At 45.0% G+C, this 15,159-nt stretch overlaps 1 protein-coding gene across 1 annotated transcript in view; it reads left to right on the top strand.

The window, feature by feature from the left end:
• The window catches only part of LOC145413547 (plexin-B-like), an 889,679-nt gene that overhangs the window by 830,746 nt on the left and 43,774 nt on the right, over window positions 1-15,159 (top strand). The window contains exon 11 of the mRNA XM_080283243.1: window positions 12,642-12,775. Within this exon, the coding sequence (XP_080139369.1) occupies window positions 12,642-12,775 (134 nt within the window). The remainder of the gene's footprint in view (window positions 1-12,641; window positions 12,776-15,159) is intronic.

Below are 15,159 nucleotides of genomic sequence, written 5' to 3'. Positions count from 1 at the left end.
ACCACCGTCTTCAGCAGTAACAGCCACAGCGACTACTCATTGTAATACAAGCCTCACCCTCTGCTCATCACCTTTCCTCCAATACAACTACAATCCTTATAACTACTGCAGCAACTCTACCTTTGTCCTCAGTAACGTAAACCTCACCTTGTCTTAAACGCCTGCCTTGTCCTCATCTTTCCTCCACCAAGACATCAGTCTCCAACAAAAATAACCACGGTAACTATCCATTCCTTTGTCCTGATCTTTCCTCCACTACAAGTGCAGTATCCACCAAAAAATAACCAACCATTCATCCACCTTTGTCCTCTTCTTTCTTCTACAACAACCACAATTTCATCAGTCTTACTTTGTCTTCGTCATTCCTCCACAAAAACACCCTCCGCCAAATGTATCCACTACAACTATCATCCGTCTTTGCCCTCATGGTCTTTCCTCCACAAAAGCCACAATATCCACCCGAATGTAACCACTACAGCTAGTCATCCACTTTTATGCTTACCTCGTTTCCTTTACTGCAACTGCAATATACAACAGTAATTATTACAATAATTACTTCACCTTTAAGTCCTGAGTAATCCTACCTTGTCCTCGTCGCCCTTCTGCCACCTCTTCCGCCACATCCTCGCGCAAGACGAGACTCAACATAATGAGGACAAAACTCCGTCAGGCGATAAGGGAGGGTCATTAAGGAGGGAAGTGGGCGACCGGTACTGATTCATAATGGCCGAAAACACTTAAATGACAAAGCCAGATTCGTATGTCAATTCAAAGGGCGTGTGTGAGAGAGTGAGATGAACCGAGCTGATAGGGAGAGTGGATTTTCAGAGAGCGAGAGAGGACGAATAGTGGATGGGAGAAACGGGGAAGACTCCTTTTTTTTTTTTTTTTTATGATGGAGGATATTGGAGAAGAAGAGGTGATGTTGAGGTGTTAATGAGAGGAGATAATGTGACAGTGGAGATATGATGATGGTTTGGGAGAGTAGGAGGTGTTAGTATGTTATGCCTTTTAGCCCAGTGGCCTGTTTTTCATTCTTGCCTTTTCCAGAGCAGCTTATTCAGCTTAAGAGAGCAACCTAGTAATGAAAGGGTTAATGAAATCTAAATCTAATCCTTCCAGCTTGAAAGTCTGTTCTGAAGGTGAATAACATCGTTTGGAGTAATAAAAGAGACAACAGAGACTGTATAGAGACAAGACTGAAAGAAAATGAGTCATGAAAAAAGAGATAGCAAAGGAATAATTGATGTTAACACCGTCATTGTGAACGTAGTTTTGTCATGCTACCCACCGATGATTGCATTTTACTTAGGAAGAGTCTTTAGTAGTTAGTCATTAATGAAAGCTATATTTAACTACTCCATCCCCAAAAGTCTTCCGTAAGCTGCTTTGAATCGTCTGTTGGTAGCAAATATTAAAAAGAATAAGCAAGACTCTCGCGACGAAGGGATGAAAAATTAATGAGACATAACCTGGAAAAAAATCTGTACAGTCAAGACTCTTCGAACATGTAAACCAGGTTTTTGTCGTATTCCTAATCCCAGAGTTCATCTAGTATTCCCTTACTCTTGCAATGCGTGTGCTACGCTTTGGGCATGTCAATCACTTTGCGCCTTGACGCATATCAAAGAGCATCATATGTTGACAGAAGAAACATACTAAGGCACTCCCAGTTAGGAATATTAGCCAGTAGGGGAAAGTGAGAAGCAGAGTTGAAATTTAGGCAAATTTTTGTCTCCGATATATTCACTTGAACAAGTTATCCTTCCAAAGCCCATCTTTCCCGGTTACAAATAAGTACTGTATCTCATTATGTTTTCTGGTTTTCTGCAACATTCCTTGACGTTCACTTGGGACTGTTAGTGTGATTGGAATGGTTCTCCTCGTTTCCATTCCTACGAAAGTGATAAATTGTAAGGAAAATGAGAGAAACAGAGAGAGAGAGATAGAGGGGAGGGGGTAGGAGGCAGACAGACAGGCAGGCAGACATTCGATCCCGGTTGCGTGCATCAGTAGCGGCCATGTCAGGGATAAGGCAGTGATAGCTATGACCACCACTCTGTCCCACACCACCACTCTCCACCACCACCACCACCCTCCAGCCATCCTACCGCCTGGTACATCAATCACCATCTCCTTACCCCGGCACATCACCCCCTTCACCCCTCCCGTCACCTCGACCACTACCCTAACCTCTTATCCCTGCACCACCACCACCACCATCACCACCACCACCCTCACCACCACCCTCATCTTCACATATTACTCCTACTATCCCACTCTTCCACCAGCATGACCTTCACCCTCACTCCAAATCCCTGTTCTCCTTCTCCCCCACCACCCTCATCCCTTGTCCTTGTCCTCCCCGTTGCTCTCCCCCCTTCCCTCAACAGTCTACCGTCATCCCATGTCCTTGCACTATCCTCCCCATCTCCCCAACCCCCTATCCTCATCCCTTGCCCCTGTCGTCCCTCCCATTCCTCCTACCACCTTTCACCACATGTCCTTGCTCCCCCATCACCCCCGCCCCCCCCATGTCCATGTTTTCTCTATGCCCACTCCCAACTCCTACCCACATCCCGTGTCCCCCTCCCCCCGTCTCTCTCTCTCTCTCTCTCTCTCTCTCTCTCTCTCTCTCTCTCTCTCTCTCTCTCTCTCTCTCATCCCCCCCTTATCTCACTATTATTAATACCTTGCCTGTCACATGATGGACCCGCCACCACTGGCATTGTTGCGACACCACTGGTATTGCATAGTACTATTTTTTTTATTATTGCAGCGGCTGGTTGAGAGTACTGCTTTTTTTTTCTTTTTTCTTTTTTTAGCTAATCATTGCAGACAACTAAGCGCTTGTTAAGTCTACTGCCTTTGCTGCCCTTAGACTTATAAATTTTGTAACACGGCGGTCATTGCAGATTAACTTCATTTTTGTAACAGAACGGCGGAACTCATTAATTAGCAACAGGGTAGTTGTGCATATACTTGATCTAAACTCATCAATGTAGAGGTTATAAATGTTCAGTACGATGGAATTTTGTAGCTCTTAACGAAACAGTGTATTAGCTCACTGCAAACCAATAACTTTTTCACACCGCGATGTTTGTAGCGTCGTCCAACTAGCCGGTGCTTATTTGAAACAGGAAATCGTCTGCCGCAAAACTACCCTGCTACAGTGGTATCAGATTCTTAGGTTACAGCAGCTGTTTTAGTATGATTGTCTTGTTCAACATCAATGCTCTTCCAATTTTGTCTGAACACAAACTCTGTAAGCTTCCTTCCCTTCACGTAAAAACCAGGGAGTCTGTGACCTTTTCATTGCGACGCCACTGGGGATTTTTTTCATCCATAAAAAAACCTTGTATGTATCACCAGCAGCTGGTATGTACTTGTCTAGATCTTTACAATACAAATCGTATGTATGTATAATATATATGTAATTTGTATTATATTTATCACGTACAATAATACTTTGATCTGCATTTCCGCATGTATCAGTACGTATAAAGTTTCTGCGAATCAGACCTTCCTCACGGAAAGGGATGTAAATAGGAATGAACCCCTGCCCATGCCGGCAAAGTGCGAATCGGGAGTATACAGCGTAATGACCGTATTGCATTTGGTAGCTGAAGTACTGCAGTGACAGTGTATCAGTTGGCCAAGTGTATAAGTCGTTGGTATGAATAGCCAGAGTGCAAACATAGATTGTTAGCATGCAAATGGATAGGTATACTTTTGACACCTAATTAAATATACACCACGGCTTCGGTTTAGAACCTGCACTCAGGACAAACACAGATCATAAGGTAAGCGCATTAATCACCAAACCACCGCGGCTTCTTGGTCAGCAACACACACCACCTACGTATTTCTACCCACGCCATAAAAACCTTGGCAGTGCATCACCAGAAAGCCATATAGCTCTCTGTGCACCGTAAATATATGCATATAATATTTCTCCTTCCTAGCTCTACCTCCCTCTACCCCCTTCCTCTGTTGTTCCTGTAATCTTCCTCATCTCTCTCCCTTCCCATATTTAGACAATCCTCGGTTGTATATTCCTTGCTGCACATCCATCTTCCTTATTTTCCTCCTTCACCTACCTCTTCAGTCTTCCTCCTCCCCCTCCTTCATCTTTTCCTGTCTTCTTCCTCGCTCTTCCGGAGTCCTTTGTCTCCTCCCTTCATTTTTTTTTTCTCCTTTCTTCGTCTTCCTCGCCCCTCGTTTAGTCTTGGTCCACGTCATTCTTTTAGTCTTTTTTCTTCCTCCTTTCTCATTTTGATTTTTCTCTTCATTTTTTTTCATCCTCGCCCCATGTCATCATCATCATCATCATCATCATCATCATCGTGATCGTCGTCGTCGTTGTCTTCTAGATGCTAGTGGTGTTTTTTTTTCTTCAGTCATTTCCACTTGCACACTTCATATTCCATGTGCCTAACTTCAGTTTCTCTCTCTCTCTCTCGTTTCTCCTCCTCATCTTCATTACACGGGTCTTTCATCCCCGGTTTGTATTTGGTTTCCTTCCTCTTATTCCCTTTCTCCCTCCTTCGTCTCCACTCCTCCTTGCCTGTTTATTCCCATTCTCCTTTCCCTGTTACCGTGCACTTCATCCCTTCCGCTGCAGTAACCTTACCTTTTTCTCCAAACCTGTCCTTTCCCCTTCAGAGTCGCCACAGCATCCCCTCCACCTCCCTATTAAATCCCCACCTCTTCCTCTCTCAATCCCTTCCACCTCCCCTCTCAATCCCCTCCACTTCCCCTCTCAAACCCCTCTACCTCCACCTATCCCCCACCTCCCCTATCGATCCCCTCCGCCTCCCACCTGTCCTCCACCTCCCCGCACACTCCCCTCCACCTTCACTCCAATCACTTTCACCTTCCCTATCAGTCCCTTGCAACTAATTCCCCTATATCATCCCCGTCACCTCCCGTCTCCTGCCTCTCCTCTTCACCTCCCCTGCCCCCCCTTCTTATCCTACCTTCCCTTGCTTCCGCCATCCTCTCCCGTTTATTCCTTCCTCCCCTATTTCCCTCTTGCTCCCTTGTATACTTCTTCCCTATTTCCCCCTTCATCTCGGTATTCCTCTCTCCCTTGTTTTACCTTTCTTCCTTAGTTTCCCCTCTCATTTTCCCTACCGTCTGATTATCCCTTTCCTTCCGTATATACACCTTCCCTTATTTCCTCGTTCCTCCCCTCACTTTCTTTCCCACACCACCCTCTTCACCCCTCACTCCCCCTTTCCTTTCCCCCGTTATTCTACTCTCCCCCCGCCTTTTCCTCCATTCTTTCTTTGTTTCCCCCACTCCTCGCCATTTTCGCATCGTCCTATATTCTCCTCCCCTCTTCTCCCCTTCCTCTATTTTCTCCTTCCTCTCTGCTTTCCCTCCTCCATCTTCCTTCATTTTCCCACTGCTCCCCTTTCCCCCTTCCTCCTATCGTTCCTCTCTCCTCTCCTTTTCCACTCCTCTTTTCTCATTTATTTCTTTTCTTTCGTCTTTCCTCCCATCCTCTCTTCTCTTTTCCATTTCCTTTTCCTCTCATCTTCTCTGCATCCTGGTCCCTTCCTCTCAGTGTTTCCATTCCTTCCCTACACACACTACTTTCCTCCCCTCATCCTCTCTCATCTTTCCCATCACCTCCTCTTCTCCTGCTTCCCCTTGTCATCTCAGCACTACCTCCTCTCTCCCCTCACCTCTTCCATTTCTCATCCTCCCTCATTTCCACCTCTTCCACTCTCCTCCTCTTCCCCTTTGCCCTCTCCCCCCAGTCCCCCCACCCTCTCTGTCACCCCTGCACTATCTCTGCACTTATCCTTGAGGCGTCTGTGTGGCCTCCTGCATATTCATGGGGGGAGCTCTTGTAATTTACCAGAGGAAGGGTGGTGGGGGGAGGGCAAAACTCTCCCCTCTCTCTTTATGGGGAGGGAAAGGGATGGAAAGGAATGAAAGGAGAGAAGTGATGGACAAGGATGGAAGGGGAGGGAGAGAGAGAGAGAGAGGGTGGGGAGCAAGGGAGAGAGGGAAGTAGATAGGGGTAGATAGGAAAGAAGGGGCTGGAGGAAGAAGGGAGGGAGATGGAGGAGAAGGAGGGGAAAGGAAAGGAAAAGACGAGGGATGCGGAAGGGAGAGATTGGGAGGGTAGAAAAGAAAGAAATGAGGGAAGAAGGGAGAACGAGAAGATGGAGTTAGACGGAAGGGAGAAATTGAAGGAAGAAAGGGAGAAAGACGGGAGGAGAGAGAAGGAAGGGAAGTACGAAAGGGGGAGGGGGGCGAGTGAGAGGAGGGAAAACAAGAGGAGGAAATATAGAGAAAGACGTGTGTAAGTTGTGCATGTATAAGTGGGAAGCAGAGTTTGGAGAGTTGTGGAGTACATGGTTCACCACTTCTCGCCAGTAAAGTATTTCCTAATTTGTTTTTCCTATCTTCAGGTTTTTATTTAACATTGGAGAAACTTAAACTGGAGGGGTTAGATATACTGTTTTTTTTAGGTTTAGAGAATTTTCGTACCTTTCAGTGCTACGGAGCTCCTCAAAACCTCATAAAATTGCCTCACAACAGGACATAATGAAATTTCAGTAAGTACGGTAACGGGGTTGAAGAGATTAAGGAGGGAGAGAAGGGATTGATTAGAAGAGAGTGCGCGAGAGATTTGGATTTGTGAAGGGAGAAGAAAGTTTAGAGAGAGGGGTGGAAAGGGCAGACGTGCGGGTGAGGAGAGTGGAGGAGAATGTCAGAATGATGTCGGGAGGGAATGAGCACGTGACGAAAACTAACTCCTGGAGTACGATATCATAATCATTTTTATCGTAATAATTAAGGTAGAAACGATCTCCATATTCCATTCAAGACAGTGAATTACGTTTATATTTTGGAGTCCTTTTGGGAGTGCCATTTGACATGTCGGAGACCCCCACACAGGAAATAAAGAAAAGTGGAAGAGGTATTTAAGCGGGAGGTTGAAAAAGAAATAATAGAAATATTAAGAGGAAACTTATTATGGTATATTTAGTTGAAAATGAAGGGAAAAGGACGAAAAAACTACTGGATTAGATAGACGAATGACGAATTAAAAGGAGAAAACGAGTAAGGGAGGTGGAGTTTAGAGTAAGTGGGAGAAATAGTAAAGGAGTTGAAGGAAAGTGAAAGAGGAATATGAGAGGTAAAAGAGGAGAGGACGGGGAGAGGTAAATCGAAGAACTAAGGAAGAGAGGAAAAGTAGAGAAAATGAATAAGTGGAAAAGAAAGGGAAAAAGAGAGAGGAGTGGAGTGGAGTGGAGGAGTGGAAAAACATCAGGAAAAGAGGAAAAGAAAGGGGAGGCAAAGGGAAAATGGAGAGGAATGGAATGGGAAAATAGGGGAAAAAAGGCCAGAATGAAAATGGAATTAAACTAAGCGTGAAAAAGGGAACGGTATGGGAAGAGAATGAATAGAGCGATAAGGAGAGGAGAGAAATGGAGTGGGGTGAAGTGGAATGGAATGGAAATGGAAATGAGTAGGAGAGGAACAGTAAGGGAAGAGAAAATGAGGAAAGGGAAGTGAAAGATGAGTGTAGGGGAGGGAGATAGAGGAGGGGAGGAGGTCTATGTGCACAAGTTTCCGCAAAAAGGACCCCTCTTCGGTGATTAATTCGCTCAGGGGGAAGCACCCAGCCTCCCTTCATACACAAATTCTCTCTCTCTCTCTCTCTCTCTCTCTCTCTCACACACACACACACACACACACACACACACACACACACACACACACACACACACACACACACACACACAATGTATGGAAATGGAAATGAGTAGGAGAGGAACACACACACACACACACACACACACACACACACACACACACACACACACACACACACACACACACAATGTATGTACCGGTGTGTATGTATGTATTCATTCGTATGTCGTGGCCGGGTAGAAAAAAGCTAATGGATTGATAACAAGTAGTTAAATAGGTAGAAAGAGGGTAGTGGATGAGTAGAAGAAAGACATGAATGGGTATGGAGGAAGTAGACAGGCAGGTGGATGGGTGTGAAGTAGAAGGTAGATGGGTGACTGCATAGAAAGAATCTCTCTCTCTCTCTCTCTCTCTCTCTGAATAAAGTGTAAAGAGTAGACTGGAAACTGAGGTTGATAAGTTTTCCATCGTATTCACTAGTCTCTTCCTTCTCCCGTAATTATCCTCTCTGCTCATTTGCGATATGACTTCTACTTAATCACAGCCTTTTATGGTCCATGCATATATCGTGCTGTTATCATGACTTCCCTTTTCCATTTTAACTCCAAATACCATCCTCTGTCGATATACCTAACCCTTTACTTCCCTTAGACGTTTTTGCCACTCTGCTCTTCCCTCCCCTTCATTCGTGACTCTCCTTCCTTGTCTTCTTCGACGTAATTTTGTCTTCCCTGTTTCTTTCATTACTTGGTACAGAATCATTATTTCCTTTTTTTTCCCGTTTCGTCTTCCTTCTGTTTCACTTTGGCATCTCTCTATGCATATTCTCCCCAGTGTCCCTCCCTCTGTACCTCCCCCCCACCTCCAAGAGTTTTCTCCCTCCCTTCTAGCCTCTCTCTCTGCCCTCTTTATTTACCATCCCCATATACAAACACAATTTTCCGAAGTTTAAGATTATTGTCTGCCTGAAACCACAAAGAGGTAAGGGGGTTTGGGAGGTAGGGTGACGTTATAGTAGGGAAAGAGATACGGAGAAGGAGAGGCTGAGAGGGGAGGGAGGTAGGAAGAGAGGTTGCTAGGGGTGGAAGACGAAGGGGAGGGAAGGGAAGGGAAACTGTAAGGAGGGAAAGGGAGGGAATATTGAGCTGGGTAGGTAAGGAGGAAGGTGGGTCCCCTCTTATCGGAGCCACAGGTAAAAGTTTATATGAAATACTTTTGCCACCATTTCCCCTCACACACGCCTCCGGGCCCATCAAGACGCAGCGCTATTTCTTCCCCTTCGCGCGTGAAAGAGGGTGAGAAATTGTAAAAAGTCGAAAGAATTGGATAGGAGGAAGATTGGATAGGATAACAAATGGGATGTAGCGAGATTAGAAGAGGACAAGAGAGGAACAAGAGGTGTAAGAGAATAAATGTGAGTATGACGAAGGTGAGAAAGTTTAAGAAGTGGAGAGATCTGGATAGGACGAAGATAGGATGGGGCAGGACAGATGGGACAGAGCGAGGCTAGGGTAGGACAAGTGAGGAACAAGCGTAAGGAAATGAATGTGGGCGTGAAGTGAGGCAAAGAAATGATGATAAATGGAGAGAACGAGGCTAGAACAGGTGTATAAAAATGGGACAGAGCGAAACTGGAATAGGACTTGCGAAGGAGAGACATGTAGGGGAATGAATGTGGGTAGTAAAAGGGTGAGAAAGTAAAAAGAAAAAAAAACATGGAGAGAACTGGACCAAACGTTGACTGGATAGGACAAAAGAAATGTAGAAGAGCAAAACTGAGAGTGAACGAAAGAACAACAACACGTGTAAGGGATTGATTGTGAGTATGAAGGGAAATGTAAAGCTATGGAGAAAATTGGACAGGACTGGGCTGTGAATATGGGATGGAGCGAAACTGGTATAGAACAAGGGAGGAGCAAGGCTTGTAAGGAGATGAATGCGGGTCGAGTAGGGTAGAGAAATAGCAGGTGCTACCAGAATATATCTCTTGATCCTTTTGAGGCCATATGTGACGGGGTAGGATAACGCTGGCAGTTTTATGATTCAATATTGGACCACATAATACCCGTATTTGAGATACCCTGTTGTGTAAGGTAGTAGTAGCATTGAAGTTGTTTTTAGGGATCATTGTGTAAAAGACAAGTACATATTCCGCCTACGTTTCCTACTCTGTTTTATGTATCGGCAGCTTACAAACTATGGGGAAGTGGTCGCCTTTTATTGAAAAGAAAGGACGGAATAATGAAATAATAATTAATTTAGTGAAGGGTGAACCTGGGTCATATTCGGCCGGTTCAAGGGTATTGTAGGCCAGGTAGTGTTGCGTGTGCCAGTATTTTGCGCTTCATGCAATGTTATTGGGAGATTGGAGAGGAGCTTGATTGATTCTCACCAGTTTGTGCCTGAGGAGTAGTCGTCCGGAGGAGAGTGGAATAGAAAAATCTTTGTAGGAAGAATAGTAGTAAAGGAATTAGATAGATGGGCAATTGAATAGTACCCAGCGAGTAGTTAGAATGTGAGACTAAGAAGCGATGGAAGACGAGTCAGGATAGTAAGAGAGGAATAGTTAGATAAAGTATAGTCTTTGTGAATTAGTGTCTGAGGGTAGTTACGTGGTGTGACGAACGTGTGTGTGTGTGTGTGTGTGTGTGTGTGTGTGTGTGTGTGTGTGTGGCCATTGTTAATTACGGGGTGAAGCAGATCTCACTCATACTCTAGTTTACTCCTCTATTAATATGCGGAGTAATCTGGGTCGGACAATTACCTTGATGAAGTGTATGTGTTTGTGTGCGTGTGGGATGAAGGAGGTGTTTGGCTGGGTGGGAAGGTGGGAGCTGTTTGGTTACTATTATAGGGTTGAAGTGTGTGGGTATGTAGCCACATGCCATAGCTCGACTTAAATATATGCTTAAACAGTGTAGTATATATAAACACAGTATATACATATTTATCATACAGTACTATTATACTGAACATATACAATTACATATATATACATTGTTGTGTGTGTGTGTGTGTGTGTGTGTGTGTGTGTGGTAAGAACAGTGGTAGAGCTGTCAAGATGTCGCTCCCAGTGATGGATCGCCCACTGTCTCTCACACTCCCTCCCTCCTTCCACCCCCTCTCACCCTTTCTCTCTCCTTCACTTACCCCCTCGTATACCCCCTCTCCCTCCCTCTCATACTCCCTCTCCCCCTTCTCCATCTGCACCCTCCTATGTTTTGTTTCTCACCATTTATACACATCTATCCTTTTCTCCCTTCACACATAATACTTTCTTGCTCACACATTTCTCTTCTTAACTTTGCACACCATTCACACGTTTCTCCGTCTTTGCTCTTTATTCGTACATCCTCTCTCTCTCTCTCTCTCTCTCTCTCTCTCTCTCTCTCTCTCTCTCTCACACACACACACACACACACACACACACACACACACGTTTCTCTCTCTCTCTCTCCGTTGTTTTCATGTTCTTGTTTTTCTCTTCAATTCAGACTGACCTTTTCAAATTGCTCTTTCTTGCTCGTTATGCTTGTTTTCGTTGTTGATTTTTGTTATCCCATATTTTACTTAAGTTTTATGGAACTACCTCCTTCTCAAGTTTTTTTTTTTTTCTTTCTCTTGCCTTTTCATATCTGCGAGCTCTCTCTCCTGGCCATTGCAACCATACTTTATACATTATAGTTGCCGTAAATTTGGCTGTCTTGAACCAACGTGTTTTTCTTCTGTTAAGAAAATGGATTACTATACACTATTAACGCCTTCGGTAAGTTGGTCTTAAATTTATTCAAGCCTACTGACGATTTTAAACATCATGGGAATAATTAGTGAAGGGGTTAGTGGAGGCCTTATCTAACCCCTCCAGTGTAAGACTCCCTTGGCTGCATGAGGTCATTTGGAGAGAGCAAGAATGCAATATGAAGACGCCACCATATTAACAGGCTGATGTGTACATGGTAGTATTTTCCACTCTAAGTAGTATGTGCAATTCTGATCCCAATCTCTAGTAAGCCGTTGTAGTTGGATGTACATAAAGTTCAACATGATTTGCGGTATATTTACTAAAGGATGATGATTCATCCTTTACTAGCTATACCTTTTAACCCTTCGCGTGGCATTAAGCAGATTGAAATATTAGACTGTATTCTCCAAGTTTTGTACATCCAGTGCTGAGAGACGTTCTTACTGGAACTGATAATTTGCTGCTGCAATATCGGAATACGTAACCAGTCACCAGGTCTTTTCATTATGTTGCATATTTATTTTCATATACAAAAATCGATTGCAAGTGAATAGGCAGTTTGATTTTAGAATAACTTCTTAAACCGTTAAAAAAAAAAAAAAAAAAAAAAAAAAAAAAAAAAGGACAGAGTACTCTTTTTCGAGAAAATAGAAATTGGCAAAAATGTGATGAGGGAAAGTAATTACACTTACAGCGCCCATATACCCACTTATGTCCTCCAATCCTGAGTGTCGCTTGGTTCGGCCAAGATGATATCCCTAAGTAAACTGGGTACAAGGGTAGCTTCTTCCCCATACTGTTTCTCATTCTGTGTAGGAGGCGATTTTATTCAGGGGAGCTGTAAGATTGAAGGGATAATAAACTCAGCCCCTTCAGTATAATTAGGCCTACACTTTTTCGTGATAGTCGGCTATCACAAGACAAGGAGACAGAGTGATATTGTGAGAAACTTAATTCACTTTTGAACGGTTGCATCTTTTTCATGATAATGTGCCTAGTACAAGGCTTTTTATTATGCATAGGGGGCACCTCCCACAGTAAAGGAAGCAGATTTAGCATGATAACTTCATTTTCCTCAGATTGCGGTTACCACAAGACACTAAATTTAGGGGAGACCGGGAGACCTTTGGTATTGAAGTGACTGTATGCCATCAACTCCATCGTCTAGTGATTTAGTCAATGTACTGTATAATATCAGTCCACGTCCTTCCTGTTGCAGGCCCGTGCCCACGCCCCCCGCACCAACTACGACGTGGCCATGCTTCAGTTCGAGCAGCTCATCGGCAACAAGCACTTCCTTCTTTCCTTCATCGACACCCTCGAAGCACAGAAATCTTTCAACATCAGGGACAAGTAAGTATACAGGGCTAGCTTGGCGTTATATCATGCTCTAAGTATCAGATAATAATACAATACCTACAGTACCACAGATGCTTCAGAATTCAGCTGTCAGAATGCCCAATGATGCTACCAAAGACACCTACATTATTGCAGATGTTTCAAAAGTCAGTTCATACCATAATCGCACTAATACAGATAATCGAAATATCGTATTATAATACATAATACCCTCAATATCACAAATTGTCCGAGGATCAGCTCAGCAATACCATCGATGGTCCGACAGTCGGCTCATAAGACACAGTACCCACAATATTACAGATGATTTGAAAATCAGCTCATAATCCACAGTACCCACAGTACTACATCTGCTCCAAGAATACCTTCGTATCTTTATTCTGTGATCCCCGTTCTGACTCTATTTATTACATATTCCATTTCCTTTGGTCTTACCCTGCTTTTTGTCATCCCACACCCCTTGATGTGACTCGATTCACTATGATTATGATTTAGTCGGTACAGCCAGACAGTTAAGCTCATCAGAACAAGGAATTTGGCAATGAAGGGGTTAGAAGTCCATGAACCCCTTCACCAAAGTAACGTCTTTTTAGATGCGGGAGCATCACTGGTAGCGTCAGTCTTTCTCTTTAACGATTTTCGGAAACCAGGTGTTTCACGCACACAGAGTTACCGTCATATAGGGACTTGGAGCTTTCGCATCTATCTGGTACTTTTGTGCTTACCTCTCGCCTACATCTGTTCCATGTACGCCCAGGTTCCCCTTCCACAACACGCACCAACAGTATCCCAAAATATTGTACCGAAAAAATGTGTAGTGAACAAAAGGCATAAAATCTCATCAATGTCAGCTGGTAATCTCTGAGCACGCAAGATCCGAGGGCATGTAACTTACCCTGTTGTTTATATTTGACGCTTTTCCTGCGTCAGAGTTTTGTTACAACGATAGTTTTTTGTTTGTAAAAGCGTCTCCTGTGACTTCGATTTCAGAAATATTGCTAACAAAAAAATAGGAGGGTGAAAAATATTTTAAATGGATTTTTTCGTCCCCGCGAGATTTTTTGTGTTCTGACCTGAATTTAAAACCACTCGTTCTCTTTCCACCACCAACATTCCATTCTTTCTTCTTCTCCCTTCCATTTTCTACGCTTCCAGTTCCCTTCCACTCTGTCAGCCTCCACCACCTTACTCTGCTGCCCTCTCACCTACCACCTTCCCCCTTCTTCCCCAGTCTTCCCACCCCATCACCTAACTTTCCCCTCACCACCCAGCACACTCCCCTCATTACCCTACTCTTTCCCACTCACTACTCCCTCCATCCCACTTCACTGTTTCCCCCCTTACCACCCTACTGTACTCTCCTCATACCCCATTACCACCCCACTCTTGCCCCGTTACCACCACACTCTTGCCCCGTTACCACCCCACTCTTGCCCCGTTACCACCCCACTCTTGCCCCGTTACCACCCCACTCTTGCCCCGTTACCACCCCACTCTTGCCCCGTTACCACCCCACTCTTGCCCCGTTACTACCCCACTCTTGCCCCGTTACCACCTCACTCTTTCCCCCCTCACCACCTCACTCTTTCCCCCCTCACCACCTCACTCTTTCCCCCCTCACCACCTAACTCTTTCCCCCCTCACCACCTCACTCTCCCCCCCTCCTCACTATCTCTCTTTCCCCCTTATTACCCCACTCTTCCACCCCAGAATACCTCACTCTTCACCGCAAATCACCCCAGTCCCTCATCACCCCACTCTCCCACACCAGATTACTCCAGTCCCTCATCACCCCACTCTTCCTTCCTCTCCTTCTCGCCTCACCACTCTTCATTCCATTACCCACCCGCACCTCTTGTCCTTTCCTCACCACCCTATCTTGTTCCCCACCTTCCCTCACGTTTCCTCATTAATCTCTTTCCATTTCCCTCAGCACCCTACTCTTACTTTTCACTTTTCCCACTTCCGCTCTCACTACCACCTTTCCCATTTTGCGTCTCCTCCCCTTTCTCTTCACTCACCTCCTTCCATTTCTTCCACTCGCACCTCCCCACGTTCCTCCCTGTCATCAACTCCCATTCTCCTCTTCGTCTCCCTAGTCCCATTCCTCCTCATCCATTCCCTCCTTCCCTACTACCTTCCTTTCCTATCCCCACCACCACCCTATGCCTCCCACCACATCCCTATTCCTCCCATCACCGCCATTTCCCCCCCTCCCATTACCTCCCTTTTCGCCCTTCTACCTCCTTGATTTCTCTCTCTCCTACCACCTCTCTTTCTCTCCCTCCCCCCTCTTTCCTCTCTTCCTCCCACCATCTCCCTCCCCTATCTCCCCCTCCCCTATCTCCCCCCCTCCCCTATCTCCCCCCCTCCCCTAT

This window comes from Coenobita brevimanus, chromosome 96, assembly GCF_032717465.1.
Source record: "Coenobita brevimanus isolate Jiangsu-jjx chromosome 96, ASM3271746v2, whole genome shotgun sequence".
Classification (NCBI taxonomy): domain Eukaryota; kingdom Metazoa; phylum Arthropoda; class Malacostraca; order Decapoda; family Coenobitidae; genus Coenobita; species Coenobita brevimanus.
This window is presented reverse-complemented; position numbering and strand designations above follow the sequence as displayed.